This window comes from Mustela putorius, unplaced genomic scaffold (genome assembly GCF_011764305.1).
Source record: "Mustela putorius furo isolate JIRA1106 unplaced genomic scaffold, ASM1176430v1.1 tig00003853_pilon_pilon_pilon, whole genome shotgun sequence".
In the NCBI taxonomy this organism is placed as follows: domain Eukaryota; kingdom Metazoa; phylum Chordata; class Mammalia; order Carnivora; family Mustelidae; genus Mustela; species Mustela putorius.
In genome coordinates this window covers 14,304,159-14,330,506 of record NW_025422005.1, presented here as the reverse complement: position 1 = coordinate 14,330,506, position 26,348 = coordinate 14,304,159, and the positions used below count along the sequence as shown (strand labels likewise).

Below are 26,348 nucleotides of genomic sequence, written 5' to 3'. Positions count from 1 at the left end.
GATTAATCCAAGTTAATCCCAATTGCCGGAGCAATGTGTCCCTCCTTGATAATTTCTGGAATCACCTTAGCTTCAATGCCTGCGCTAATTACCTACGGTTATTTTTTCCTTAAGCCTTTTTCTCTTTGACCTCAGCAGGACCGGTGTGGAGAAAACCCCTCCTGGGAAACTTCATAGCACAGGGGGAGGGTAGAGAAGGGCCCCCAACCCACAGGACACCATATCCTATCCAGGCTGCCTCTTCTCTCCGCCTGAAGGGAATTCTGTTGGAGCCCCTCTCCACCTCTGCCCCTGAGAAAGAATGGTCATTTCTCAAGGCTTCGTGAGGCTGGGACGTGTGCCAGAGCCCACAGCACCCCCCACAGGTCACTTTGCTCTGTGGGGACCTCCAGATCTCCCTGGAGAGGGACTGGCTTTGTGCCAGGGCCCTGGGGCCCGAAGGGACCACTTGGTGAAGCGATGTTAAGGCCTTGGAGAGGGCATGTGAGGGTTCAGCCTGGGGTCCCGGACAGCTCGGCTTCCAGAGGAGTCTTCAGGGCAGAGGTGACTGGGCCCCCAGGGTGTCCGAGGCTGCGCCCATCACCCAGGCTCCAGGTGAGCTTGAGGGGGGGGGAAGTTCCCGGGCGGTGTCTGCTGGACCATTCAAGTGTCCTTCATTTCTTTGAATAAAGCCCCTTCCCAGCTAAAGCTGCTTGTCCCAAACGCACAGCCAGGCTCTGTCTGGTTCTCTGTTGCAAAGAAGGCCCCCGGGATCCCAAAATAGAGCTGACGCAGGGCCCCCTCGTGCCTCTCAGCACCGGCGGAGTTTGCCTTGCACAATTCCTGAAACTGTGCAAATTATTTAGGTTGTCGCCTGGTTTCTCCACCGGCTTCTGTGACCATGTCTATTCTGTTCAGACTATTTAAGCACAGACTGAAGCTTGGTTTTAATACCTCAGCAGCAGGTGTCCCTCCTGGGTCTCCCTACCTCCTCCTCTTAGACTGGAGGTCACCAACCGTCTGCAAACTGACGTACACTAGGGCTTCCAAGCCCCGGGAAAAGGCCCCCGAGTGACTCTTTGTAGCACGTTGGGAAGGGGGATTCTCCCGTGGGTTTGTGAGTGGGATTTCAGGGTGCTGGACCGTCACCACAGACACAAGACAGTGGGCAGCGGTGGTCTCCCGTGCTTGGACGAAAGCTTGCAGGTCTGGTTATTGGCAGTCTTTGGGTTCACTCATCCACCCTTTTATTGGGGGGGGGGCGTTGCCCATGGGACCCTTTTCCAGAGAGAACTGGGGTTTAAGCTGTATTTTCTCTCTCCCCACCCCACAGCTGCCTGGGCATTCTTTGGAGCTTCTAGAGATCTCGTCCAACCTCCCTTACCTCACGCACTTATTTTACAGGTGGGGAAACTGAGGCCCAGACAGGGGGTAGGAGCTGGCTTACAATCGCACAGCTAGGTGGTAGCAAAGTTGGGATTGAACTCAGGCCTCCTGACTGCCAGTCCAGGGCTCTTTCTAGCAATCAGTATATTAGCTACAGCTGCAAAAGCTCCCCCCGTGCCAGGCCCCCACCGTCCCCTCCCTCTCCGCTCTTCCCACCCCTACTACACGTAATTCGGGTTATAGCAAAGCATGTTGAATTCCAGGTTCTCGTCCCAGTGCCGCAGGAGCACAAACAGCTGGCGGGCAGCTGCCTTGAGGGTGCCCCGTGTGCGGCCCTCGGGTACCTCCTGCTGCTCCAGCCATGAGTTCGCTTTGGCGGCCACCAGCTCCCACTCCACAAAGTAGGAGGCTGAGCTGTGCTCCAGCCACGCCAGCGCCACCACGGTGGCCCACAGCTTCCCCGTGTGTTCTACTACAGCCCTGGGCTCCCAGCCTGGCTTGCCCTCTGCCAGGGGCTCCGGGGAGAAGCTGTCGCAGGAGGGGAGCCGCACGGAGGGGCTGGTGCACCCCTGGGGACTCGGGGTCTTAGACTCTGGCTGGCGGGCGGTGAGGGACACTCGGTGACAGGTGAAGGGTGAGGTCCACTTGAGCTTCTCCATGGGGATGTGGACGGCCTCGCAGAAGGCTTGGTTGAGCAGGAAGGCTCCGGAGGCCAGCTGCAGAGACACCTGTGTGTGGGGCAGCCCCTCAGTGGGCCTCAAACTTTTTAGACTGTGGAGCACCAGGCCGTGCAAAAGCCTGGGTCCACACAGCCCGCCCATTCATCCCCCCAGATGCCCCTCCCACCTTGGAGATCTGCAGGGTACTCCAGCCAACCGAGCATCTCCGAGCATCTCCGAGCTTACCCCATGGGCACCTCAGGCTGGTCAGGCCCAACCCAAGCTCTTTACTCCACACCTGCCTCTTGTCCTGTGTAGGGGGGCCCTGCTCTGGCTTTGGGGTCATCCATTGCCGTTCGGCAGACTCAGGGCAGCTCACCTCCCTGTCCCTCCCTCCACACTGATCAGTTTCCAAGTACCGATGGGTATACTTTCTACTCTGCTCAGCAACCCGACAGCTGCCTCCACTCCCCTCCCCTGCCCGCCCGCTTCTCCTCTTTCCTGCCTTGGAGGGGTTCTAGTAAGGCATAAACCATGGAGCTCTTTGGAAGCCATCAGCTCAGTGACTTCAAGTTTCTCTTAGAATCCGCGATTTCCAGAGCACTGGCTCATCCTCTCTCTGCCCCCAGCCCCCAGTGCTCTGGTCACCAAGCTCTCTCCTCCCCACACTGCCGGCCACGACTCCTCACCCTCTGGTCTCGGTCTGACCACTGCCTGGAGTCTGTGTCCCTCCGCAGCCACCACACCTCAACGCACCAAACCCGACCTCTGAGTTCACAGCACCCAAGCATCAGGAATGTCTGGTTCCTTGTCCGTGCCCCCACTAGACACTGAGAGCCATGAGCTCAGGGACTCTGTGCATCCAGTTCAGGGTCGTCTCCCAGGGTCTAGCATCATGCCAGGCTCCACAAACACTTAAGCACAAAGCTCTGTGGCCCAGGTGCCTTGGAAATTCAATGTGACACTATGCCTCGGGCGTATAGGGACTCGGACTGTGTGGGGCAGCTCACACCATGGCCCCTCCCCCAGCACCCTCTGATCCCCAAGCCTCACTGGGCCTCCCATGCGGTGGGGCCAGGCCCCCTTGCTCTTCAATGCAGAGGACCCCCCCCCTCCACCAGCTTCCCTGCTCCAGACTTGGGCTTCTCACCCTGCCACAGCATGCCGGGCTGTCTACAGCGTCACTTGCTAAACACAGTGTGTGTTCCTGCGGTGTTAATTTTACTTGCTTGTGAGCTATTTCAAGGCTTATTTTTATGTATTGGAAAATAAACACACATAGATGGTGGAGTAGAACGCAAAATTCCTGTGAATTTTTAAAGCCAAGAGAGCAGATTGCAAAGAATATTCGTGAGCTGGCGCTGGCTTCTAGCAGCACTCTTAGGCCCCCCGGCTCTTGCCCTGCTGCCTACTTGGGGGGGAAGGTCTCAGTCTTCTTCCCTTTGGGAAGGGGGACGGGTGGGCAGGAGGCTCCCAGGAAGGCCCCTCAGGGAGTGTTAGAGGCTGAGGTCTGGGGTCTGGGGCACTCACCAGTGGGATGTAGTCGAAACTCTGGGTCCCTGGGCTTGACTCTGGAGCCTTGGTCAACGGTTTGTTCAGGAAGCCCTTGGCTGCCCGAGTCAGCAGCCTGGACTTGCTCAGACTCAGCCTGTGTGGGCGGAAGCGGGGAAGAGTGGCCAGAGCTGTCCCCTGGCGTCCCCGGTCATTCCACCCCACCCAGTGCCCGCTTAGCTGCCCCCAAAAGTCAGGGCCAGAAGGGACATGAAAGATGGCTTCCTCCAACTTCCTCATTTGGTAGCTGGGGAAACTGAGGCCCAGGGAGGGGAGCTTGTGCTTCCTGAGTCACTCAGTGAGTTAGCGGCAGCCTAGATGACGAATAGGTGAGGGTTCTTTCTGGGGCCCTCTTCCAATAGCATGCTCTCGTTCAGCCCAGTGGCCAGAGAAGCTTAGGCTAGCTCTCCCGGGGGATTTGCACCTGCACAGAGACCACAGCGGTGGAGGCGGGGGGCTTCCACAGTGTGAAGACCGGAAGGCGGTGTATCTGGGTAAGGGGGCCTTCTCAATACCCTTCAGATTGTTCATTTTTGTCTAAATGTCAGGTTGGACCTGCTTTCCGCCTTCCAAGCAGGAACGGCCCTGGGGAAGCAAGTGGTGGCACAGCCTACCTTGAGGGGAGACCCCATGTACCTGGATCCAAAGAGAGAGTCTGAGGTCTTGAAGGAAGAAAGGGTATTGGTGGCCAGACTGCGCAGGGGACCTGGAGAGCCATAGAATGACAGTTGGGGCATGACAGACGACCCTGTCCACAGGCTTCCTGCCCTGGAGTCGGGGGGAACAGAGGCCCAGAAAGGAGCAGGGGCCTGCCTCCATCCCTGGGGGATCCGAGCTAACCGTTAGACTACAGGATTGCTTTTGGTCCAGGTGGTGTGGGGAAGGATGAAATATGTATGTCCACGTGTAAGAAATAGGCCTCTGAGTTTCTATGGCCAGTGGCTGTTGGTATCTTCTGGAAGGTTACCCGTGGGGGACAGTGATGGCTTCACATCAGCCCCTCCCCCATCCCTGAGAGGGGGACATTGAGTTTCCTTCCCTGGCACATTGTGGAGGCTTCTGAGCAGGGTTAGGTGGTAGAATGGTCCCTCAGCTGGGAATCGGGAAGTCCGATTCCAGGCCTGGTGTTGTTACTAACTTGCTGTGTGACCTTGGACAAGTCCCTTGACTTCTCTGAGTCTTAGTTTCCACATCTTTAGATTGAGGGTACTCCTCTATTAATCTCACGCAGGGGTGTTTTGAGGAATAAATGAACCACTGAGGACTTTGTTGAGCTAAGACACTCTCTTGGCCAGTGGGTCAGTCACTGTCCCTACCTTAACTAAGGACAGAGTCAGCTGACCACCTACTCACCTTCGGAAGCAACGTACTTCTCGCGGCCCGGGGACGTGGTCTCACCAAAGGGTGCAGTGGGGCTTTCTTCCTCATCTACAACAGATGATGAAGCCAGTGAGGCCTGAGCTCCTCTGGCCCTCCCTCTCTCCTCATTCTCCCAAGGAGAGTGAAGGTCCAAATCCACACTATGTGTGGGGTGGGCTGGGAGAGCTTGCTTGCGTGCGCCTTTGTCTTCCAGAGATAACACCCCTGGTCTACCCTAAGAGTCCCACGCTTGCTCTCTCTCTCTCTCTCTCTCAAAATAAATAAATAAATTTATTAATTTAAGAAAAAAAAAAGAAAAGAAGGGATTTGTGATTTTGAGGGAAGCCATGGGCCACCAAGAACTGAGCTATGGAGAAATGAAAAGGTAAACAGAAACTTCCTCTGGACGGGAAGCCCAGCTTGCCTCAGGACTTACAGCTGCCCCTACCCCTTCCACCGCCACCACAGCCCCATCCCCAGTTTGGGAGGCCCTGAGGGACCAAAGAGCTGGCAGAGCTTTTTAATTCTGGAGTTACACATTCTTCTACCCCTCACACACTGTTCCTTTTTCACCCCATCAATGTCTGTGAGAACTTTCGCTTTCCTCAGGTAAAAACTTAGTACGATCTGGGTGTCTGGCCTCGTGGCCAGGTGGGACTTCTGATGTACTTCCCATGCACAGGAGGAGGCCGAGATCCTCACTGAATGTGAGAGGGCGTGAAGGAAGCAGGGGTTAGGACCCGTGCAGCAGTTAGGCTGTCTTTGGAGGGACCAAAAGACAGGCACGCATCCAGGACACAGAGAGTTAAAACTATTCCTGTGAATGAGTGCCAGGTCACAAAAGGGTCAACTCATAGACACTTAAGGACCTGACAAAATCAGGCAAAGGCAGAAAGGAAGCTTCGGGAATCCTGAAAGGAGCAGATGGTGGGACCCAGACAGATGGAGCTGCCTCTCTGTTCCTCGCTTCCCCCCTTGCTTATTAGGTTTCCTGGCCTTTGGTGCCTGAGAGGACTCAAGAGATTGCAGCTGAGAACAGCCCCCGGGCTGGGCAGACTTTGAAAGGGGGGGGGGGATTGGTGCGGGCACGTGGGCTCCCGGCAGCTCTCTCAGCAAAGCTGTGTTAACGGTGGTGGCGGCACACTGAGTCTTGTCTGGGAGGCCTGGCCTCACCTGGGCTCTGCAAGGGGACCCAGAGCGCAGACTCAGAGCCTGGCTTCTGGGAGCCTGGCTTCTGGGAGCCTTGGACACCAGGGTGCCTCCCAGGCTTAGGCATAGAACACACATGAGGCAGCTCTTACTTAGGTTCTGGAATTTGCCATCTCCTGCTGCCGAGTCTTCCCCGAGCAGGGTCTGAGACCGTCCGAAGCCAGCAGCTGGGCCTCTCCTCTGTCGGGTCAGGACCTGAGAGTTGACCATCCGCCATGCGGCACCTTCACAAGGATAAGGAGAGGGGGTCAGTTGGGTACAACTGTGTTCGTCTTTGCCTTTCCCCCGGGGTCAGTCACTTGTCCAGAGGCAGAAAGACATTGTACAAGGTAAGACCATGAACTTTGGAGCCAGAATGACCTGGGTTTGAACCTCAGTCCCATCTCTTAGTAGCTGGAGGGGGTGCTAGCCCCTCTGTGCCTCAGTTTCCTCATCTGGAAAAGGGGGATAATAACCTTGCCAGGTGCGTGCTATTGCCAAGACGATGCTCAGGAAGCAGTAGTGTTTTCTAGTTAGTTAAAAGGCTGGTTTTCTTAGAACATCCCATTTTTCATTCTCTCCTAATTTGTGGTCTCAGAGACCAAGGTTCCCCTTCCCCTCCCACAGGGCAAGCCCCTGGAGTCACAGGGCCTCAAACAGCACGTGGATAAAGAGAAATGAAGCTATAGCACCCTTAAGTGAGTTTTTGGGAGCTCCACTCTTGGAGAACAAAAGTCTGTAAACTATTCCTTAAAAAAAATGGGGAGTTTGGGGCGCCTTGGTGGCTCAGTGGATTAAGCCTCTGCCTTCGGCTCAAGTCATGATCTCAGGGTCCTGGGATCAAGCCCCGTATCGGGCTCTCTGCTCAGTGGGGAGCCTGCTTCCCCCTCTCTCTCTGCTTGCCTCTCTGCCTACTTGTGATCTCTCTCTCTGTCAAATAAATAAATAAAATCTTAAAAAAAAATAAAAATAAATGAGTTCTTCTACGGGGAGGTAAGTTTGGAAGAAGCTGCAAACTAGAGTCCCTTCTCTGAGCCTCGTGATGTATGTTAACATACTAAAGGCTCTGACAAGTTCTGCAATCAAGGAAACTGTTGAACTTTATTTAATCCAGTGCTTCCTAAATGTATTTCCTAAACTGGGACTTCCTAGTTTGCGCAGAATGGCCGTGCTCAACACATGCACTTTGGGTCCTGGTTTCCTGAACTACACTTTGGGAAGTACTGATCCAGGGTGCCTCCATCCCAGGGGGCTGTGGGACTTAGGTTAAGACATGGACCAGCTCTCTGAAACTTCCAGGCTGTGTGTGCTACAGACGCTAGGGGGATGGTCTGAGACGGGCAGGGAGGGAGAGAATGTCATTTGGGTTGACAAAGCCCAGTGAATGAAAATATGCCTAGTGCAGCAACAGTCTGGGCCGCTGGCCAGAGCCCGAAATGAGAGCAACCCAAGGAGGGAACAGGTCATCGATGGTTTTGGTGCCATAGATAAAAAGCAGCAGGAGAGGAGGGAGACGGGAACAAGGAGAGGCACATTTTGTTTTCAAACATTCTTTCAGGAGATCTGCTAAAAAAAACAAAAAAGAAAGAAAAAGAAAGGGGAAAAAAGGAGCTGCAGAGGGTAGGAAAATGTAATTCAGGAAAGAAAAAGTACATATAGTTTATGTACCTATGAAAAGTATCTCACCAAAAAAAAAAAAAAAAAAACACAAAAAAAAAAATTCCCCAGAGAGAGATTCTTCCCTTGCCTACAAGCCTGGCAGCATTTAGAAAGACAAGCAGCGCACAGTGTTGGTGCAAAGCCGACCCCCTGAACAACCTTTGTAGTCAGGTCACTTTGAAAAACTTTAAAACTCATCCCAGTTTTAAACAGGCAGGCCTTTTGATTTGCAATCTTACTTCAGAGAGTTAATTAGCCCCGAGGAGATAACCTGACAGGGGCATAAAGATGTTCTTTGGGGGCGCCTGAGTGGGTTAAGCCTCTGCCTTTGGCTTGGGTCATGATCTCAGGGTCCTGGGATCGAGCCCGTATTGGGCTCTCTGCTCAGCAGGGAGCCTGCTCCTCCCCCCGCCCGCCCCACCGCCCCTCTCTGCCTGCCTCTGCCTACTTGTGATCTCTGTCTGTCAAATAAATAAAATCTTAAAAAAAAAAAGATGTTCTTTGCACCATAATTTACAATAACCAAGAGGGGAGTAAAATGAAGGTCTAGTATCTGGGGGGCTCATGGAAAAGGTTCTGATAAACGTTAACTGGTAATTGAGAGGATCAGGAGGGAGTATAGACTCTGCAGCCAGGCCACGGGATTCCAAGCCTAGCTTTGCCTCTCACTGCTGTGTGACCTTGGGCAGGGAGCTTAGCTCCCTCTGCTTCTATCTTCTCACCTGTAAAATGGGGGTAATAATAGCATCTACTCTGCAGAGCTGTGTTGAGGCTTAAGACATTCGATGTAGAGGGGCGCCTGGGTAGCTCAGTGGGTTAAGCCACTGCCTTTGGCTCAGGTCATGATCTCAGGGTCCTGGGATCCTCTGCTCAGCAGATCCTCCAGGGTCCTCTGCTCAGCAGGGAGCCTGCTTCCTCCTCTCTCTCTGCCTGCCTCTCTGCCTACTGTGATCTCTCTCTGTCAAATAAATAAATAAAATCTTTAAAAAAAAAAAGACATTCGATGTAGATAAAGTGCTTTAGAATCCTGTCTAATTGATGATGAACATAGAAAACCCTGTAGCTATTGAAGTGGTGATAGACATTCACCTTCGTGGAAAGATTTTTTTCCACACCCACATTTGGTAGAACACAGCACCTATCGGTATAATCCAACTCATGAAAAATTATCTGTCTTTTGACTTCATAGAGAGAAGTCTGGAAAGATGGTCACGCCAAGGAGGTAATGAGGTACTCATTTCTGGATGACTGTCAAGTCCAGGCATTTTTATTTATTTTATGTCTTTCTGTATTTTAGAATTTTCTATGGAGAGCGCACACATTGTCCCAATTGGAAGAATACAGTCAAGTCCTATTCCTTTGGTGGGAAAAAGGGAGTGGGGGTGGTTTCATTGTCCTTTGCAGAATAGTGGGTAGGGGTTCATGTACCCACCACCCTGTGGTGACTGAACCATTGGCCAGGGGCCTTTTTGCTTCTGGGCCATTCTTTGTACCCCTCTCTGCAGGTCTGCGCTCCTTTGTGTCCCAGTTCCCCTCTGCCAGCCAAGGGGGGCTGCTTGGCTCTCAGAAGAGCCCATCTGCCTTACCAGAGTTGGGGTACCCCACCACGGTGGGCAGGTACCGGCTCTTGCTCACGTCCACAGGCATGAAGACTGTATACTTGCTGATGACGTTGCAGGCTTTGCTGGTGTGCACAGCGTTCGCCTGATAACGGCGGCTGGACCCTGCGGAGGGAGAGGCTGGGGGTCAGTGTGTGGACCCAGAAAGTCCCAGCTGACCCAGGAATTCTGGAAGCTAAAAGAAGGACTAGACCAGTGGTCTCTGTCTTTGGGATTCCAGAAGCCCTTCAAATCAAAGGGTTTGTGCACTTGCCCCCGCCCCCAAGATTATTAACCTCCATCATCATTTCATAAAATGAGGACATTTTAATGTAAAAGAGCTAAGACATCTAGGACAAAAAGATAGTTACACCCCTTAAATAACTTGAGTGTTATTTAAAAAAAAATCCTCTAGGGGTACCTGGTGGCTCAGTCAGTGGCCTGAGTGTGCCACCCTCAATCTTGGGGTTGTGAGTTCGAGCCCCAGGTTGGGTGTAGAAATTACTTAAAAATAAAAGCTAAAAGCAAAAAAGCAAAACCCCCAAACCCTCTATGTCACCCGTATTGTCTATTTTAATTTTGCAGCTATCCGATAAAAACTATGCTGCAGGATTTCACAGGTCCCCTGGCAGGGTGGGGACCACTGGTCTGGCCCATTGGGACAATCTTGTAGAGAAGATTGAAAACCAGAGAGGGATAGCAGAAAACACAGGGTCACACAGCGAGTTAGTAATGGCCCTGGGATCAGAACTCTCAGGATGCTCTGACCTCCAAACCCAAGTTCTTCCCACAAAACAGGTGAGCAGTCTCCAGAGGGTTGTGTGTTCTCTGTATCTATACCCATCTATTCTCAGTGTGCACCATCGTGATCCCAGGAATCACGGTCTTAGGAAATTTTGCCCCAATTCCTGAACTCCGTTAGTTCCCCGCCATCCCTGTTACAGGATTTCTTGGAACCCTGTATTTCTTAATAGGACAGTTAGGCCAAATGCAATCAATTAATTGTGTGCGCAATTATTTGATTCATGTTGGCTTCCCCGCTAGTGCGTGCGTTAAGGATTGGAATTGTGGTGGTCACTGCACTGTTCAGCCTCGAGCCTGGCCCCGAAATGATCCAAAATCAATAAATGGCGTTGAGGAATGAGTGAGTGGACCAACTAGGTCTAGTGGGTTCTGTAATAAGGTGTGGTCCCAGGGGAGCAGGTCAGGGGCGATCCGGCTGGCCCCGTTGTTCTGTCTCTGGAGGCCTACGGGGGGCGCTGCAAGGAGACGCCCTGGGAAGTGAGAAGGAATGGGTACTGCAGCAGCCGGGGAAAAGGAAAGAGAGGAGAGGACAGGACAGATCACCGGATCACCAGATCTCCAGATCCCCGGATCACCGGAAGGGATGGGAGGGGTGAAGGAACCCAGGGCTAGCGGGGAGGCATCTGGGGGCTGGGTGACCCGGCGGGGCGAGGGGTGGCGGTGATCAAGGAAGGGATGGAACCCTAGGCTCAGTGTGTGTGTGTGTGTGTGTGTGTGTGTGTGTGTGTGTGTGGTGGGGGGCAGGGGAGGTGGAGGTTGGGGCTGGTTGTGCTGGGACCGTGGGGAGTCACCGGGAGGCAATGGTGCGGGGTGGGCGGGCGGTGGAGGTGGGGGCGAAGAGGTGGAGCACTAGACAGTGGCGGGCTGTGGGAAGAAGGAAGTTGCTGAAGCCTGGGGAGGAGAGCAGATCACCCTTGGGTGGGCCAGGAGGAGGGTGGGGCCTTCCGCGGGACCTTATGGAGGGGGTAGGGCCCGGGGTGGGGAGGAGGAGAGAGGATCACGGTGGGGGCTGTAAGATGGGGCGTTGGGCGGGGCTGCGAGGAGGGGGCGGGGCCCTGAAGTGGGGAGGGGTATGGGGCGGGGCTTCGAGGAGGGGCTCCCGGAGGCGGTCAGGAGCCCGCTGGCAGCCGAGCTCACCTGGCTCGATCTCGCCTTCGCGCTGCGCCAGCTGCTCGAAGTCGCGGATGATGGCGCGGGCCGCCAGGTGGTGGAAGGTCTCGCTCCACAGGTCGGCGTCGTGTGCCCCTCCCCTCTCCGGGCCGGGGGGCCCCAGCTCAAAGGTCACTTCCCACTGCAAACGTTGACTGTCCCGCAAGCCCTTGACCACGGCCTTGCCTAGCACCGGGCCTGGAGTGGGGGGCCTGCCCGGATTGATCCGCTCCTCGGACTCTGAAGGGGGCTCCCAGTCCGAGGACGTCTCAGTCTCGAAGGCAGAAGGGTGATGGGACGGTTCTGCGGGCAGAGGGACAACCAAGCGGTGCTCTGAGCTGGGGCACAGAGGGTCAACCCTCAGGGACGTCATTCCTCCCCGGGCGCAGACATCGCGAAGCAAGTACAGTCTTCTTCCCCCTACCCTCCACCTCGAGGAACACACGACTTCTTCCCTAGGGCAGCTGGATGGTATGGACCTGTCCCCAACATGGGGCAGACCCACCTCCAGGAATCCAGTACCCGAGGTGGCCAGATAGGGTGGGCAGTGAAGAGTGCAGCCACAGGGACATCTGGGAGCCTCACAGCCAGCCCAAGGGCCAGGTTGGTCCAGGAAGATCAGGATTTGTGAGGTTCTCTGGCACGGACGGGCCTCTCCACCCCCCTCCCCGCCAAGGGCACAGACAAAGGCGTTTGCCCTCAGTCCTATCATATGAAGCTGGGCTACAGTCAAGAGTTCGTCCCTGTCCCCGATCAGGTCCTAAACCCTGTAGGCACTTACCCAGGTCCCCAGGGCTACGTCTGTCTGAGGCAAGCTTCAGGCTAGACCCAAGATCTTGCTCTTTCATGGGGCTCCAGGTCTGGGTCTCCTGGCTGGAGGGCAGGCTGGGTTGGCAGCCTTGGGGCAGCAGAGAGGGCCTTCGGGCCCCTGGGCCCCGGAGTTTGGGGCCCTGGCTCAGGTCCAGACCACTGTTCAGCAAGGGCTAGGAGTGCAAGAGGGAGGGGTGGAAGCTGAGATCCTGGTGGCTGCCCCTTCCCTCCACCCCTAGCCACAGCTCTTTCTCAGGGCACCCCAGGTCCTATAGTACTGCAGGCCACATAACCTACTCTCCACTACCCATGAGAACCATCAACACAGATAATCCCAAAGCATGGATACAGCCCAAACCATGGAAAACTGTGAAAAATCACATACCAGGGATAATATTCTAAACCCACTCTTTTTTTTTTTTCCATAAAGTTTAAAACTTTGTGTGTGTGTTGGAAGGAGGCTAAAATTATCAGCCTTTTCCTTATGTCTTCTCATATGTCATGCTTAAAAGGTCTTTCCCACTCAAAAAAAATTCTAGAATTTTTATGATTTATTTTTGTTTGCTTAAATCTTTGACTCACATGAAATTTATTTTAGTGTAAAGAAATAGGAACAAACCTTTTCCTTGGTTTTCTCAGTAGTACAGATCTCAACACCACTTCTTAAATATGGTTCATTCATTAAGTTTCTAAGGTTTATCAATCTCCCACCTGTATCCTGTCAAAGCTCACATGTACATTGGTTTTATTTCTAGACCTTCTCTTCTGTATTGTGGATTTAATCTGTCTGTTCTTGTGCTGGTACAAAAAACACCAAAAGGCCTGGGATAAACTGGGAAATATAGCTGCAACACACATGACAAAGATCATTTTCAAGAAAAAGGTCTTATAAATCACTGGGGCAGAGAGGCAGAGGGAGACTATGGATTCAGGGTATGAAAAAAATGCTCTGCCTCATGAACATTGCTCTAAAATAAAATAAGTTATATGATTTTTTTCCATCTTCCAGATTGGCAGATATTTAAACATTTGATGACGTCTACTGTGGCCAACTGGGAGATAGGGTTTCTCTTGTGGACTGTTGATGGGAGTATGAACTTGAGGCACACCTGTGGGAGGACACTTTAGCTGTGTGCTGTCTAGCAACATTAAATATGCACAAGCTCTTTTGACCAAATGATTCCATTTTTAGAGGTTCTGTGGAAATGCACAGGAAGTGAATATCTATGTGCATGTTTGTAGATTCGTTGCAGCATTGTTTGTAAAAGTGAATCTTTGGACATTCTCAAAATGCACATCTAATGGGGGTGACAAATGAGTTATGGAAGATACATGCAATGGAATGCCACACAACAAACACTGAAATGAAAGAGTCAGATTTCTTCATACCAGGGTGGGAAGATGTCCAAGATCAAACATATCTTAAAAAAGTAAATTGCAACCGTTCTGTATTTTGACTGTGGAGATAGTTACAGAACTATGCGTATGTCAAAACTCACAGAACTGTTCACCAAAAAGAGGAATTTTATTGAATACCAAAGAGAGAGAGAGAGAGAGAATTAAAAAGACATTAAAAGAGTAAATTAAAGATTTGCGTTTGGATTTTGGAGATATCCAATGATAATTGGATATAATTGGAGATTTGCAATGTGATTATGCAAAACACATATGTGTGTTTTGTGTGTGTGTGTGTGTGTGTGTGTGTGTGTGTGTGTGTGTGTGTGTGTGTAGTATTTTTGGAAGGAAACATTGAAAATCAGAGGGTTTGGGCACAGGGAAGGGATAATTTTTTTACTTTATACCTGCCTGAACTGTTTGAGGGTTTTCATTGCAAACTCTGAGTAAGTAATACATACTTACTTACATAATTAAAGAATATTAAATTAATTAAAAATGAATTTTGTGCCTCCGGGAGCACATATGTTTGGTAGGGGGAAGGGGGTGGGGCAGGGGCAAAAGGCACTTGCAGGGTGAAACAGAAAAAGTGCCTCTCAGGTTTTTAGGTCAACAGTTAATCATCGAGGTTTTCTCATCTCTATTAGGTATTTACTGGGAAGAGGATTGTGTCTCTCCATTAGATAGGGGCTCCTTAGGGCAAGGGCTGGGCTCCTCCTTCCTGTCTCCTCTGGGCCTGAGGTCCTAGAGATGGTACAAGAAGAAAGGGACTGGTCACTGGTTGGATGGCCTTGGTAGGAGCTGGTATTCAGCCAGATCCTGGGTTCCAAGGGGTACTTAATCCCTGTCTCCCATCAGAGGCTGGGATTCCCCTCACCCCTGCCCTACCATCATCAACACACTGAGAAACAGACGCTGCTACAGTTTCCATAGCAACGGATTAGTCTAAGATTCAGCCTTTCACCCAGCCAGAGGCTTCAGGGAGGGTGTATGTGTGTGCTCATGTGTGTGTGCGTGTGCTGGCATGTGTGTGTGCGTGTGCAGGGGAGAATTAGATTGGAGAAGAAGCTGAGCAGGCGATCAGAAAGACATGAGCAAGGATGGGCCAGGAGCAAGCAGTAAAGAACAGATGCTAAACTGCCCAGACCTCTCACCAAGGAGAGTTGCATTTAAAGGACACCTACTCTATACCAGGGGCTGCACCAGGCATTTCCTCTCCTATCAGCCATTGCCTGCAAGTCTTCCACTTAGAGTTAGCTCCCAGTCAATGCCTGCTGATGGCAGTTAGCTCAATCCGCTGTACAAACGACTCTCCCCATTTCCTAGATGGAAAAGTTGGGGCTCTGAGAGGGTAAGCAACATGTGTTTGAAGAGCAGAGTCCACCTGACTCCAAGGTCAGTGTCTTCTAGCTGCATCAAGTGATTCCTGGTTAAGCACAGAGAAGGGCTCACAGGGACAAGGTGGCAATATCTCTCCCCTTGGGAACTAGAGGAGCTTATGGAAAGGCAGAGAGGGATGGCGGTGGTGGGTGGAAGGGGGAGAGCGAAGGGCTGCTTTTATGGAACCGTCACTTACAATGACAAAGCTACATGAAACCCATTCTTAAGAAAGTGGATAATGTATGCAGATAATAACAAACACCAATTTGGTTTAGGACCATGTTTCTCCATCTGGTGGTTTTACCCTCTTCCCCAGGGACATTTGGTAATGAGTGCAGACTGGTTTGGTTATCATGGATGAAGGTGGTATTCAGCTGATCAAAGCTAGGGATGCTGTCAAACATTCTAGAAGACACAGGACATAGCCCCTTCAAATGAGTGTCAATGGGGCTGCTCCTGGCCAGCTGGGAAGTATTGTGTGTGGAGAATGGGTGATGTCACTGAATACTGGATACCATTATTATAAAGAGGCTCAAGCAGATCAAGATCCAGAAAAATGAGGAAGAAGACACTCATTTTGCAGTATAAATAGTGGACCTTGTGGCTGAAGCAGGAGACAGCTCTCTCCCCAGCTATGGTCTGTCCAACTCCAACCCGCCGTGCTCAGGTACCTGCAGATCAATCTGCCACCAAGGGTCATCTGTGATGCTCTGGTTGGTGAGGTCCTGCAGCTTGGCTTTCCGAAGTGGGTATCTCTTGGCAGGCACTGTGGGGTCGCTTGCTGTGGGAGCCCTTGGGGAGGGCTTGTGGTGGGTGATCTGGTTGGTGCTGTATGCCCGCCGTCGCTGGGAGAAGTCTAGAGCTGAGTAGGGTGGTGACAAGGGGAGCCAGCAGGGTGGGGAAGAGTGGAGAAAGAGAGAGAGGCCTGCATGCTCCTTTCCTGCTTGGAAAATTCTTGCATTACCCACTGTCTGCCTGATGAAATATTTGTAGATGTCTCACCAACCCTGGCATTCAAAGCCTTACATAAACTGGGGTCCTAATCCATCTACCCAGCTACTGTCCTTTCTGCTCCTTTTTCAGTGTACCCTGTGCTTCAAATGTAAGAGATGAGTAATCAATTGCGATATGTTTTCTAGGTGTCACATTTCTACATCTTTGCTCAGCCAGTTTCTGCGGCCTGGAATCTCCTCTCCCTTCCCACGTCTAAGAAGCAGTGCCCTCATTATGTGTCTGTTGATATCGTCTAACAATGTGTCTTTTCTTGGGACCTCCCACAGCTTATTAAACTTCACTCTGGTCCCTGTCACTCTGCTTCTATCAATATTAGAGCCAATTGTATCTCTTCCCCTAGGCAGAGAACTTCTGAAAGACAAGAATTCATGTTTGCATCATCTTTGTTTCCCATGCTGTGTTTGGTACTTAGCCTTAGTAGGTGATCAACAAATGCCCTATGAATGGAAATTAACACCATAAAGAGTGCAAACAGCTCTAGACCTGTCTGTACCTTCCTTCTTGCTGGGTTTCATGAGCTTAGCCAAGTTGCTTAACACGCCCAAGACTCAGTTTCATCATCTGTAAAATTGGTGAACTAGGACCCATCTTCACAGGTGCTAACTATTCAGTGAGATGGGTTCTATAAAGTGCTCAGCACAGAGTAAGTGCTCAGTAAAATGTAGCAATCATGGCCTCCCTGGGAAAAGGAGTGAAGACAAGGAGCAGCAGACTAACCAGGATTAGTGGTGGCATCTCCAGTGGTTGGCTGGGCATCTTTGGGTTGTCTGAGGTTGAAGTGTGACCCCATGCTCTTGGCAGAGTTTCTGGCGTCTGGGCTGGGCCCCTCATCCTGGGATTGGTAGAAGACAGAGCTACTGGACCCCTGGGAGTGAAGCATGCTGTATCGTCTCCTCTTGTCCTGGAAGGAGGCAGAGAAAAGAGGGCTGGGAGTAGATGTCAGAAAGAGCATTTGTAGGGGAGGCAGGGGTAGGACAGGAGGTGGGAGACATTCTATCTTTGAGGATCTGGAATAACAGGAAAGTTTTTTCTTGCTTGAGTCATTTGGGCAGACTTCCATTTAAGAGATGGTGAATGGAACTGACTCTTCATAACATTTATATTGTTTATATTTTTAATTATCTTCTTTATTTAAAAGAATTTTTAGTGTATTCTAAATGCCACTGCTGTCTCCAAGTAGGTAACCAAAATTAACAAAATGAACCATCTGTTCCTTCTCTTCCATTCTCCATGATATAAACACACACATATATAAAACATAAGGGCTTGGGGGTAATTTTTATTTTACAAGAAGTGGACTATATTGCCTGCATTTATCAGTATCTTGGATTTTGCACTGAAAACATTTTGGAATTCCTGTATATCAGCCATTCTTTTAAACCTTTGACTGTACAGTATTCAACCACTCCTTATTTTTAAACCTTTGCTTTGGGATCCATTGTTTTTGCACCATAAAAAATTGCTACAGTGAATCTTTTGACATAAATCCATTGCATCACTTTTATTTCTAGGTGTTAGTTTCTTAGGACAGATTTCTGGGCTGAAAAGTTATGTATTTCTAATTTCATTAGTTATTTCTAGATTGCTTTCCAAAGGAGGGAAAGTCATACTTAAACCACAATAGGCAAGGATACCCTTCCCCAAGAGCTGTGTGGTATCAGGAGAAAACTTGGCCAGTTTTATGGGTAAGGAAAGGAGAAGGCTTTTATTTGATGGTTCCTTCCAGTGATAGAGTCTGTTGATGATCGGATGCCTCCCAGACCTCCAAGAAGGGTCTAGATTGTTCAAAGACTGACCAACATTCTCTTTAGCATCTTCTCCCTGCTTTTGAACTCCCCGCTCTCCATAACACATTAACCATTACCCCGACCGTGATTCTTAGGAGAGTGTATAACATTCTAAAAGCTGGAAATATCACACACCCATTCTCGCTTCTCTTGCAAGATTGAAAACACCTTTAATACAGAGCCCACCCTGGGGAGGGGGTGCCCAGTTGAGATGGCCGTGTGCCATCCCGTTCGCCATATTCCTCATCACCCCTCTTGCCTCTCTATGGACTCCGTGATAACGGCTATCCTTCATGGTGTTTTCTACTTTTATTTTTAGAAGTTCATTTTATTCATTTTATACCTGCCAGTCCCTTTAGGCAATGAGTTGGTGACTCCTGCTTGAAAATGAGGCAAGATGACAAATCCTTCAAGCAGAAGTGGAGAGACTCGCTAAAGAGGAGGGATGGGGGAACTTCAGGCAATCCCCCACATTTTAGCATGAATTCCACCTTCCTTTGAGAAGTTCCTCACTTTTATCTCACTTCTGTCACCACATACAAGAGAATGATTCGTGTGAGTAAAACACAATCTCATCTGAGGAGACGTGACCTGAATAGAGCTTTTAGGGAAAGAAACCTAAGTGTGGTTGTTCTGAACGGAGTTGTTTGTCAAAAATCAATTTGGGGAGATTATGTCAAATGTGGGGACCTGGGCCTTATGCTCAAAGACTTTTATTCAGTAGACCTGGGTTGGAGCTTGGGTTCCGCATCTTTTTTTTTTTTTTTTGGTAAGTATTTTTTAAATGAAATTAAAATGTATTTAAATTCAATTAACATATAGCATTAGTTTCAGAGGCAGAGTTCAGAAACCCTGCATTTTACTTTATCTTTTAAAAAAATTTATGTATTTATTTGAGAGTGAGAGAGCGAGCTGGGGGTGGGATAGGAAGGGAAGAGAGAATCCTGAGGCAGACTTCCTGCTTATCATAGAGCGCCTTGTGGGATTCAGTCTCGGGACACTGAGATTAAAAACTGAGCTAAAATCAGGAGGTGGCCACTTACCCAACAGAGCCAGCCAGGCACCCCTTGGGCTCTGCATTTTAGACATGTTCTCCCAATTTTTCTGCTACAGGGGATCTTAAGAACCACGTGTTGTGAGGATAACATTGACCCAAGCAGTGTCATCCTGACTGCGTGCCTACAGTCAGGCAACCAAACCCCACAACTGTAAGCCTAGACCCAATTACTTTCTAGAGGCTACCAATAGCCTTTCCAGCTAAGGGTGGCTTTGTGAGTATGGTTCCGGAGCCCCACTGTTACGGAATGTCTAAGATACTTACAGATCTGGGATGGGAGATGTATAAGGAGGCATCACACACAATGCCATATCCCACCAGCCGCTCTCCGGGGAAGAGGGAGCTGGTGCTCACAGGTGAGATCAGGACCTCGGTGGTCTCAGGGAAGACCCACTCCACAGTTACATCACTCAGGACTGGGGCCATGGCCTTCTTCAGAGATTTGATCATCTGTTGGGCAGGGTCAGAACACAGGTTGTTGAGCAAGGACGTGCACAGAGGAAGAGTACAAAGACCATAGGGATATGAGCATGAAGGGGTGTGAGCAGAGAAGAAGACACACTAGGTCTTGTCCAGCAGTGAATATGCCTCTAGCTTTTTAGACTACTAGAATGTCAGAGTTGGAGCAGATCTTGTTTCTCTAAGCTTAGCATTTTATAAGGAGGAGATCTAAGACCTAAAGAAAGGTTGTGACTAGCGTGGGACCCACAGAAAATTTGTGTCAAAGCATGGGACTGGAGAGTGATCTTGAGCAAATTAATTTGCCTTGCTGGGCCTCTGTTTCCTTGTCTGGTAAAGTGAGTAATTTTCAACTCTCAGTGTAGTTGGGAGAATTAGCTGAGATACTGGATTTGAAGTCGCTACCTCATGATAGGTGTTCAATAAATGACAGCTGTGGTTAAGCATCACCTAGGCTGATTTCTTCAGATATACTGCAAAGTTGGGGGAAAATGATTTGGGAATTGTGAGAGCCATAAGGGTGCACTCCCACATCTCCTTGAGGAAGACTATGGTCTTTTGCTGCAAGGAATGCAGTTAGGTGATAGTCTCCAGATGCAATGCCCCAGCATTCAAGCCAAGACCACACCTCCCTGTGGAAACCCTTCCACAATGACTGAGCTGCCCAGGTATTGGTGCAGGCATTTCAGCCTGATTTGACTGCCTAAAGGGTAATCTTTGCTCCCGAGGTCCCTGTTGGGTTGGCTGAGACCTTGCCAGACTTGCAGTGTGAAGCTCTCCCTGCTCAGTCCTGCTTCCCTCCTTTCCTTTCACAGGTATGCATGGGTATTACAGGCTGAAGAATTCTCCTTCCTGCTTCTTCCTCTTTTTTCTTTCACAGATATTATCCCCCAGTGAACTTCTTGTAGTTATGAACTTCTTAAATCCTGCTCTGTCTGTGGTTCTCTGGTTCCTGGAGGATCTGGACTGACCCAAGGATTTTCAAAGAGTTGGGTTATTTGTGCCAACTGTGCAGAAAATGGAGACATGACTATAATTTCCTTGATTTCTGGGTCCTTTAAATGCTTCTGAGCCACCATTTGTCATCATCAGGAATGTGGCCAGAAATGACCCCAAACACAACTCCATAACCACAGACGCAGTGACTCGGAAGCCCCAGTCCTGCCCATCCGGTGGCTGGAGCATGTGATCCAGTGGCTGGAGACCTGTGGGCATAGTGTCCTCTACTGACTCCAGTACGGTGATCCTGGGGACTATCTACTCTGTGGCCTCTACCTCTCTGATTGTCACTGGGGTGTATAATGGCCTAGTGGGGAGCTCAGACTTGGGTGAAATGAAATCCCAACCAATGAGTTGTTGTATGGCCAGTCTGGGCTTCTGAGGTACTGGCACCAGAACACAGTGAGCTCCTTTTGCCTACCTTGGGTTGGAGCCGTTCCCCCTCCACCAGAAACTCAGCACTGCCCTTGGATACAGTTGCCAGCCCTCTCACCAGTCTGTGGCAGACGTTGGGTCCAATTCCAAAGCTATAGCACCTGGGAGAAGGGAAAGAAAGAGGAGGCTACTTCCCATCCTCTGTGTCCTCTTTGTCCCTTTTGTGGGGAAAGGGACCAAGCATGAGTGAGGAGAGCAATCTCAGAGCTGATCCTAGCATCAGGCAGAGGGTGAAGAATAAGGCAGAGAGCCATCAGTTGGCACCAACATTCACAATAGCCCATTAAATCTCACCCCAGGACAGAGTCAAAGGAGCAGGAAGGACATCGTCCCCCCTAGGCTGCCCTTTGGGAGCTATACGCAGAGGTGAGGTGCTATCGCATCCCATCTGAACTCTTGAGGGAAAGAGGCAAACTTTGAAGTCAGTTACACCAGCCACCCTGGAAACAAAGCACCGTAGGAACTGGAATTCTCTCCTTTCCTTCTAGCATCCTCCATAATGCCCCAGTTCTGGCACCCCCCAGCCCAGGACCGCCCAGGATAACCAAGGCCTAGACCTTCAGGCTGTGCCCACCTGGTGGAGAAGGCATGATTTCGCAGCAGTTCTAGCACCTTGCCGGTGTTGTTGACAGCACCATCGGTGATCAGGAAGAGAAGCCGTGGGTGGCCTCGGCGCACTGGCTGACGGATGATCCACTTGAGCGGGGAAAGAATGTTGGTGCCCCCCATGTCAGCACGCATTCTCTGGATGTTATCACAGGCCATGGCCACGCTCTCCTGCAGGGAAGGGCCATGGAGAGGGAAGATAGTCCTCAGGATCACCGTATGACACCGAAACTGTAAGTCCTTGGAGGATGAGTACTTTGTTTCCCTAGATCTTAGCCGAGTCTCATTGAATTGACTCATGTTCCCGATTTCATCTCTGTCCCATGCACAGGAAGAAGGATAGCCACTCATTAGGTTGATTCTGCCCAATAGCAACCCCTACGAATGCCCTAAGTGCTGTTGTCCATGGTTTGTTAACTTACTACTGTCCTTTCTTTGTTCCTCATTAAAAATATAAACACCCGTGGAAAAGGTAGAATGACAAGCCCTGACTGCTTAGCACAAATGAGGTGTCCTTTTCTGACGAGCGAGGCAGGTGGTCTGTAATGGTAAGACCATTACACTAGAAATCTTAAGACTCAAATTCTAGCCCTGCCTGTGGTGCTAAATCCCTAGATTTAGCGCCCAATGTGGGCTTCAGATTCCCTTCCTCCTGGATCAGCATTGCGGAACCCAACTGCCCAAGGACTCCTGGCACTAGACGGATATCAGATGTTCTGCTCCTGAGTCATGAAGATGCTCTTCCAACATCTATGCTTGGGTTAATGGCATGTATCAAAAGTCTTGAAATGGATATTTACCTTCCGAGCCAATAAGACCAAGGAGTTATCCCAAGGGCATCATTAAGGATGGGTGTGGAGTCTTCGCTACAAAGATGACTGAATAGAAAAATATGGAAACAACTAGCGAGCTCAAGTAGGGATTTAGTTCAATACATCTCAATTTATCTGTGTAGTGAAATACTAGGCAGCCATTGAAGTTATTGTGTAGATTAATATTACTTAGATAGAAATATGCTTATGATAGACTGTTGTGTTGGAAGGTTACAGAATGGTATGGCAGATCGAATACTGTCTTTATTAAAAATGCGTGTAAACACACAGAACAAAGTCTGGAAGGATTTATACGGAGCTCTTAATGGTGGTCTTTCCTTTTTTTCCTGATGTGATCATGGGAGACCTTTTAATTTTTCTTTTTGATTATCTGGTTTTAAAAATTGTGGGATAATCAATATATATTATTCTTGTATTTTAAAAACCTCTGAAGTTATTTTTCATGGAAACATGTTCTTCCTTTCTCCCTCCCTTCCCTTACATTCTTTCTTCCTGTTCCTAGACCTGGACAGGATAGGCTCCAGTTTTGAATGTGCTGCTAGGGCCTCCATCCTCTTGTTCTAAGTTGTCATTGGAGCCTTGTGAGTTCTATTCTTAGCCCCCCTCCCCGCCTACTCACTCCGTAACCCCTTACCATTCACTCCTTTAGCTCAAACTTGCGTGAGTGTCTCGTTCTCTTGAAACAGAAGCAGGATATATCCCCTCCATACCCCTTCCCTCTGCCCTCTCTCCGAGCACACCCATAATATCCCCCCCAATGGTCCTTATTATAAAGAGGAGGGATGTCAGAAGATGAGATGTCAGCTAATGGCCTACCCAGAGAGAACTTCTTGAGTTCTCTGCTGTGGGCATCACTGAGTTTCTACAAGGCAAGGGGTGGGGCGACAGCTGAGGCAGTCCCCAGTGTTACCCACGCTTTCTTTTTCTTCTTTCCCTCTGCTCCTCACCACCCACCCATTCTGGACCCAGCCCTGCCCTTGCCTTACCTCACTGTAGGTCTGACTGGAAGGGAAGAGAGTCTTAAATGTGGATCCAAACCCAATGACATTGAAGAGACAGGCTGGCATGAGGCTCTTAAGAGCTACCAGCATGGCATCCTGGCAGACAAGAAAGGGATTTTCAGAGTTTGGGAAGGAGCTACTGGTATTGCCACCACCCAGCAGCTAGAAGCAGCCTCTGCATGGGCTTTCCCCCCTCTGCCCACACCCAACAGTGCCTTTGCCCTCAGATCAAGAAATTTGCTGACAGCAACCCGAGGCTGGACCAAAGCCATCATCATAAAACTTCTCATCCGTGTGGCAAGTCTGACTTCTCAAAGCCCTTCTATGATGCTTGCCAGTTCCATTTCACCTCCTGCGGACCCTGAGAGGTAGGGAGAGCAGGGAGCACCCGCTTCCTTCTGCAAAAACGAAATCGACATCCAAGGGGGGCACGTGGCTGGGTCCGGAGCACACCGTGGATGGAACAGGCTTTCGTCCAGGCCCTTCTGCATCCGACGTGCCCTACCTATGGCTAACGCTCCAGTTAACAAGTCTCTCAGGGGCAGTCGCTCCAGCTCGTATTTGTTAAACACCTGGGAGACCGTTTACATGCTTTACTTCATGTCATCCTCACTGTGAGCCTTGAGGAAGGCACAATGTCATCCCCATTTTATACAAGAGGAAACTGAGCCACAGAGAGGTGGGATGACTCATTCATGCACATTTTGAGAGTAGCAGAGCCAGCGCTCTAACACGGGTCGCTGTGCCTCCAGAGTCTGGGAACATTACAGGGTGCTAACCGGCTTAACTCTGTACCACTAAGAGCCCGACAGAGTCTGTCGAAATAAATAATCACAAAGAGGAAAGGTGGGGGAGATGGCAGGAGGGATGAAGATGATGATGGTGGTGGTGACGATGACAGCTGCAGAGCGCAACAATAAATATCAAGCTGTTACTCTGTGCCAAGCCCCGTGTTAAGCACTTTCCATTAATTATCTCCTTTCACCTCTGTAACATGTATTACAGCACAGTGAAGAAGAAGATACATTTTGAAGTTAGACATCCGTGGTTTTAAATCTCACTTATACCATTACTAACTTGACCTTGGACTTGTTAGGTCACTCCTTGGAGCCTCAGCTTGGCACCTAGTAAACCTTCAGTAAATGGTTACGATCACCAACCCCATGAGAAACATTAATAGCAACACCTTTGTTCTACAGAAAAGGAAACTGAATCTCAGAGAGTTAAGAAGTTGCACTGGACCACAAAACCGAAGAACAGAACAGCTTTTAAAACATAGCTCCAGGCGGGCACCTGGGTGACTCAGTGGGTTAAGCCTCTGCCTTTGGCTCAGGTCATGATCTCAGGGTCCTGGGATCAAGCCCCGCATTGGGCTTTCTGCTCAGCAGGGAGTCTGCTTCCTCCTCCCTCTGCCTGCCTCTCTGCCTACTTGTAATCTCTCTCTCTCTCTCATTAAATTAAAGAAAAAAAAACTTTAAAAAAACAAACAGGCAAACAGAAAACAGCTCCGAAATCATCATTCACGTTGGCTCTCTGCCATGACACAGAGCTCGGGAAGGGTGGTGGGGACTCTCCCTCATCCCAAGTAGTTTATTGATGGTACCCCAGGGACCTCAGCATGGCTTCCGAGAGACAAACTGTTTGTGTTCCAGAATCTAGAAGGAAGCAGCAACAACTGGATCTTGGCCACTTCCATAGCATATAGCCTTGCAGGCTGCATAGACCTGCAGCCCCTCTCCCATCCCCCTCTGTAAACATCAAACATTAAAATCCATGTTTCCTCATCTCTTTTTTTTGCCCGTGTCAATACATTTTGTTTCTCTACAAAAGAGGTCAATATCTGCTTATTTTTTCATTAGCCACTAATGTATATTCCTGCTAGCGAGAGACTGCTGATACATACAGATTGTCTCCGCTCACACCTATTAGAATTTTGAAAGCCATGTTTTTGGAAGCCAGTGGCAGCAGGAGAATGAGACCAGCTGCAGGAGATTAAATTGGCTGAACTTTCCCCCTTGATGTGGCTGTTCAGATTTCTGTTCTCTCCTATTTCCCTAAGCCTAGTTTCCCCAGCACCCCCCTTTTTAAAAAAGATTTTATTTATTTACTTGACAGACAGAGATCACAAGTAGGCAGAGAGGCAGGCAGGCAGAGAGAGAGGAGGAGGAAGCAGGCTCCCCGCTGAGCCGAGAGCCCTATCCCAGGACCCTGGGATCATGACCTGAGTCAAAGGCAGAGGCTTTAACCCACTGAGCCACCCAGGCAACCCTAAGCCTAGTTTTTCCTTAGTCTACCTGATGGCCACAATTAATGACCCAAGCAACACATCTATGGCCTCATTGCCAGTGGGGAAAGGAATGTGTGTCCTAGGAAATTTCTGCACCTTTCTTTAAAAGGGGGCATGTGTAACAGAATGCGTTGTGCCAGAGCAAAGCCATTCATGAAGGGCTGACCTTGAGCTCAGTGAGCTGAACTGGACAAGAGAGCAGGGGAGACTCCAAAAGGGAAAGGGACAGAGAGGAGAGTCAGAGGAAGTTATTGTCTGAAAATTCTGGGAGGTAAAGTTGGAAAGGTCTTTAGTTTAGGAAATGGATTTCCATTCATAAACTAACTCCATTTAACTGGCAGTAACAGACTGGAACCCAGAGATGACAAGGATAAAGGCTCAGCATGAGAAAAAAATGCCATGGTCAATTATTGATGTCTGTCTGGCCTTGGGAGAGGAGAACAAAAGGACATGTGACATATGTTTGCCCTCCCTGAATTAATCCCTCCTTCTCATTCTACAGAAAGGATCACTGAACCCCAGAGTTGAGAATCAACTTGTCCAAAGCCACATAGCAAATCAGTGGCAGAATGATTCCTAAACCCAGACATTGCTCTTTCTAGTAAGCCATGTGGTAGATGACATAATCAGAGAAGAGAGGTTTTCTCCGTAGAGAAGTATTGTCATTCCCCATCAGCAGGGTAAGGAAAATGAGCACTGATCCAAGATAGGGCAAACTTTGATTTCCTCATTAGCCCTATGATGCTGGGGAAAACAGGCTCTTGGGGACCTGGAGTGTGTCTCAGCAGAACTATGGACAGCTCCCCAGTCTCATTCTTGTCTTTGAAGGACACAGGGCCAGTCTAGCACCTCAGTGTCAGGAGGCTTCAAACGGGGAACTTTGGTCTCATACATGGTTGCTCAGTCGTACTTCAAGACTAAATCCAGTCATAGCAAGCCCGAGGAGATGGCGG

General features: G+C 49.8%; 1 protein-coding gene across 3 annotated transcripts in view; it reads right to left on the bottom strand.

The window, feature by feature from the left end:
- Positions 1-1,233: 1,233 nt before the first annotated feature.
- Positions 1,234-26,348, bottom strand: part of VWA5B1 (von Willebrand factor A domain containing 5B1) — a 55,814-nt gene continuing 30,699 nt past the window's right edge. For all 3 annotated transcript variants that reach the window (XM_013048172.2, XM_004741288.3, XM_013048178.2), the window contains 14 exons: positions 23,094-23,204; positions 21,243-21,445; positions 20,655-20,769; positions 19,040-19,225; positions 16,649-16,832; positions 15,589-15,779; positions 12,114-12,315; positions 11,321-11,635; positions 9,368-9,505; positions 6,236-6,367; positions 4,929-5,003; positions 4,212-4,281; positions 3,555-3,672; positions 1,234-2,093 (listed from right to left, as the gene is read on the bottom strand). In XM_013048172.2, coding sequence (XP_012903626.1) covers positions 1,587-2,093; positions 3,555-3,672; positions 4,212-4,281; positions 4,929-5,003; positions 6,236-6,367; positions 9,368-9,505; positions 11,321-11,635; positions 12,114-12,315; positions 15,589-15,779; positions 16,649-16,832; positions 19,040-19,225; positions 20,655-20,769; positions 21,243-21,445; positions 23,094-23,204 — 2,547 coding nt within the window. In that variant the 3' untranslated portion in view covers positions 1,234-1,586. The remainder of the gene's footprint in view (positions 2,094-3,554; positions 3,673-4,211; positions 4,282-4,928; positions 5,004-6,235; positions 6,368-9,367; positions 9,506-11,320; positions 11,636-12,113; positions 12,316-15,588; positions 15,780-16,648; positions 16,833-19,039; positions 19,226-20,654; positions 20,770-21,242; positions 21,446-23,093; positions 23,205-26,348) is intronic.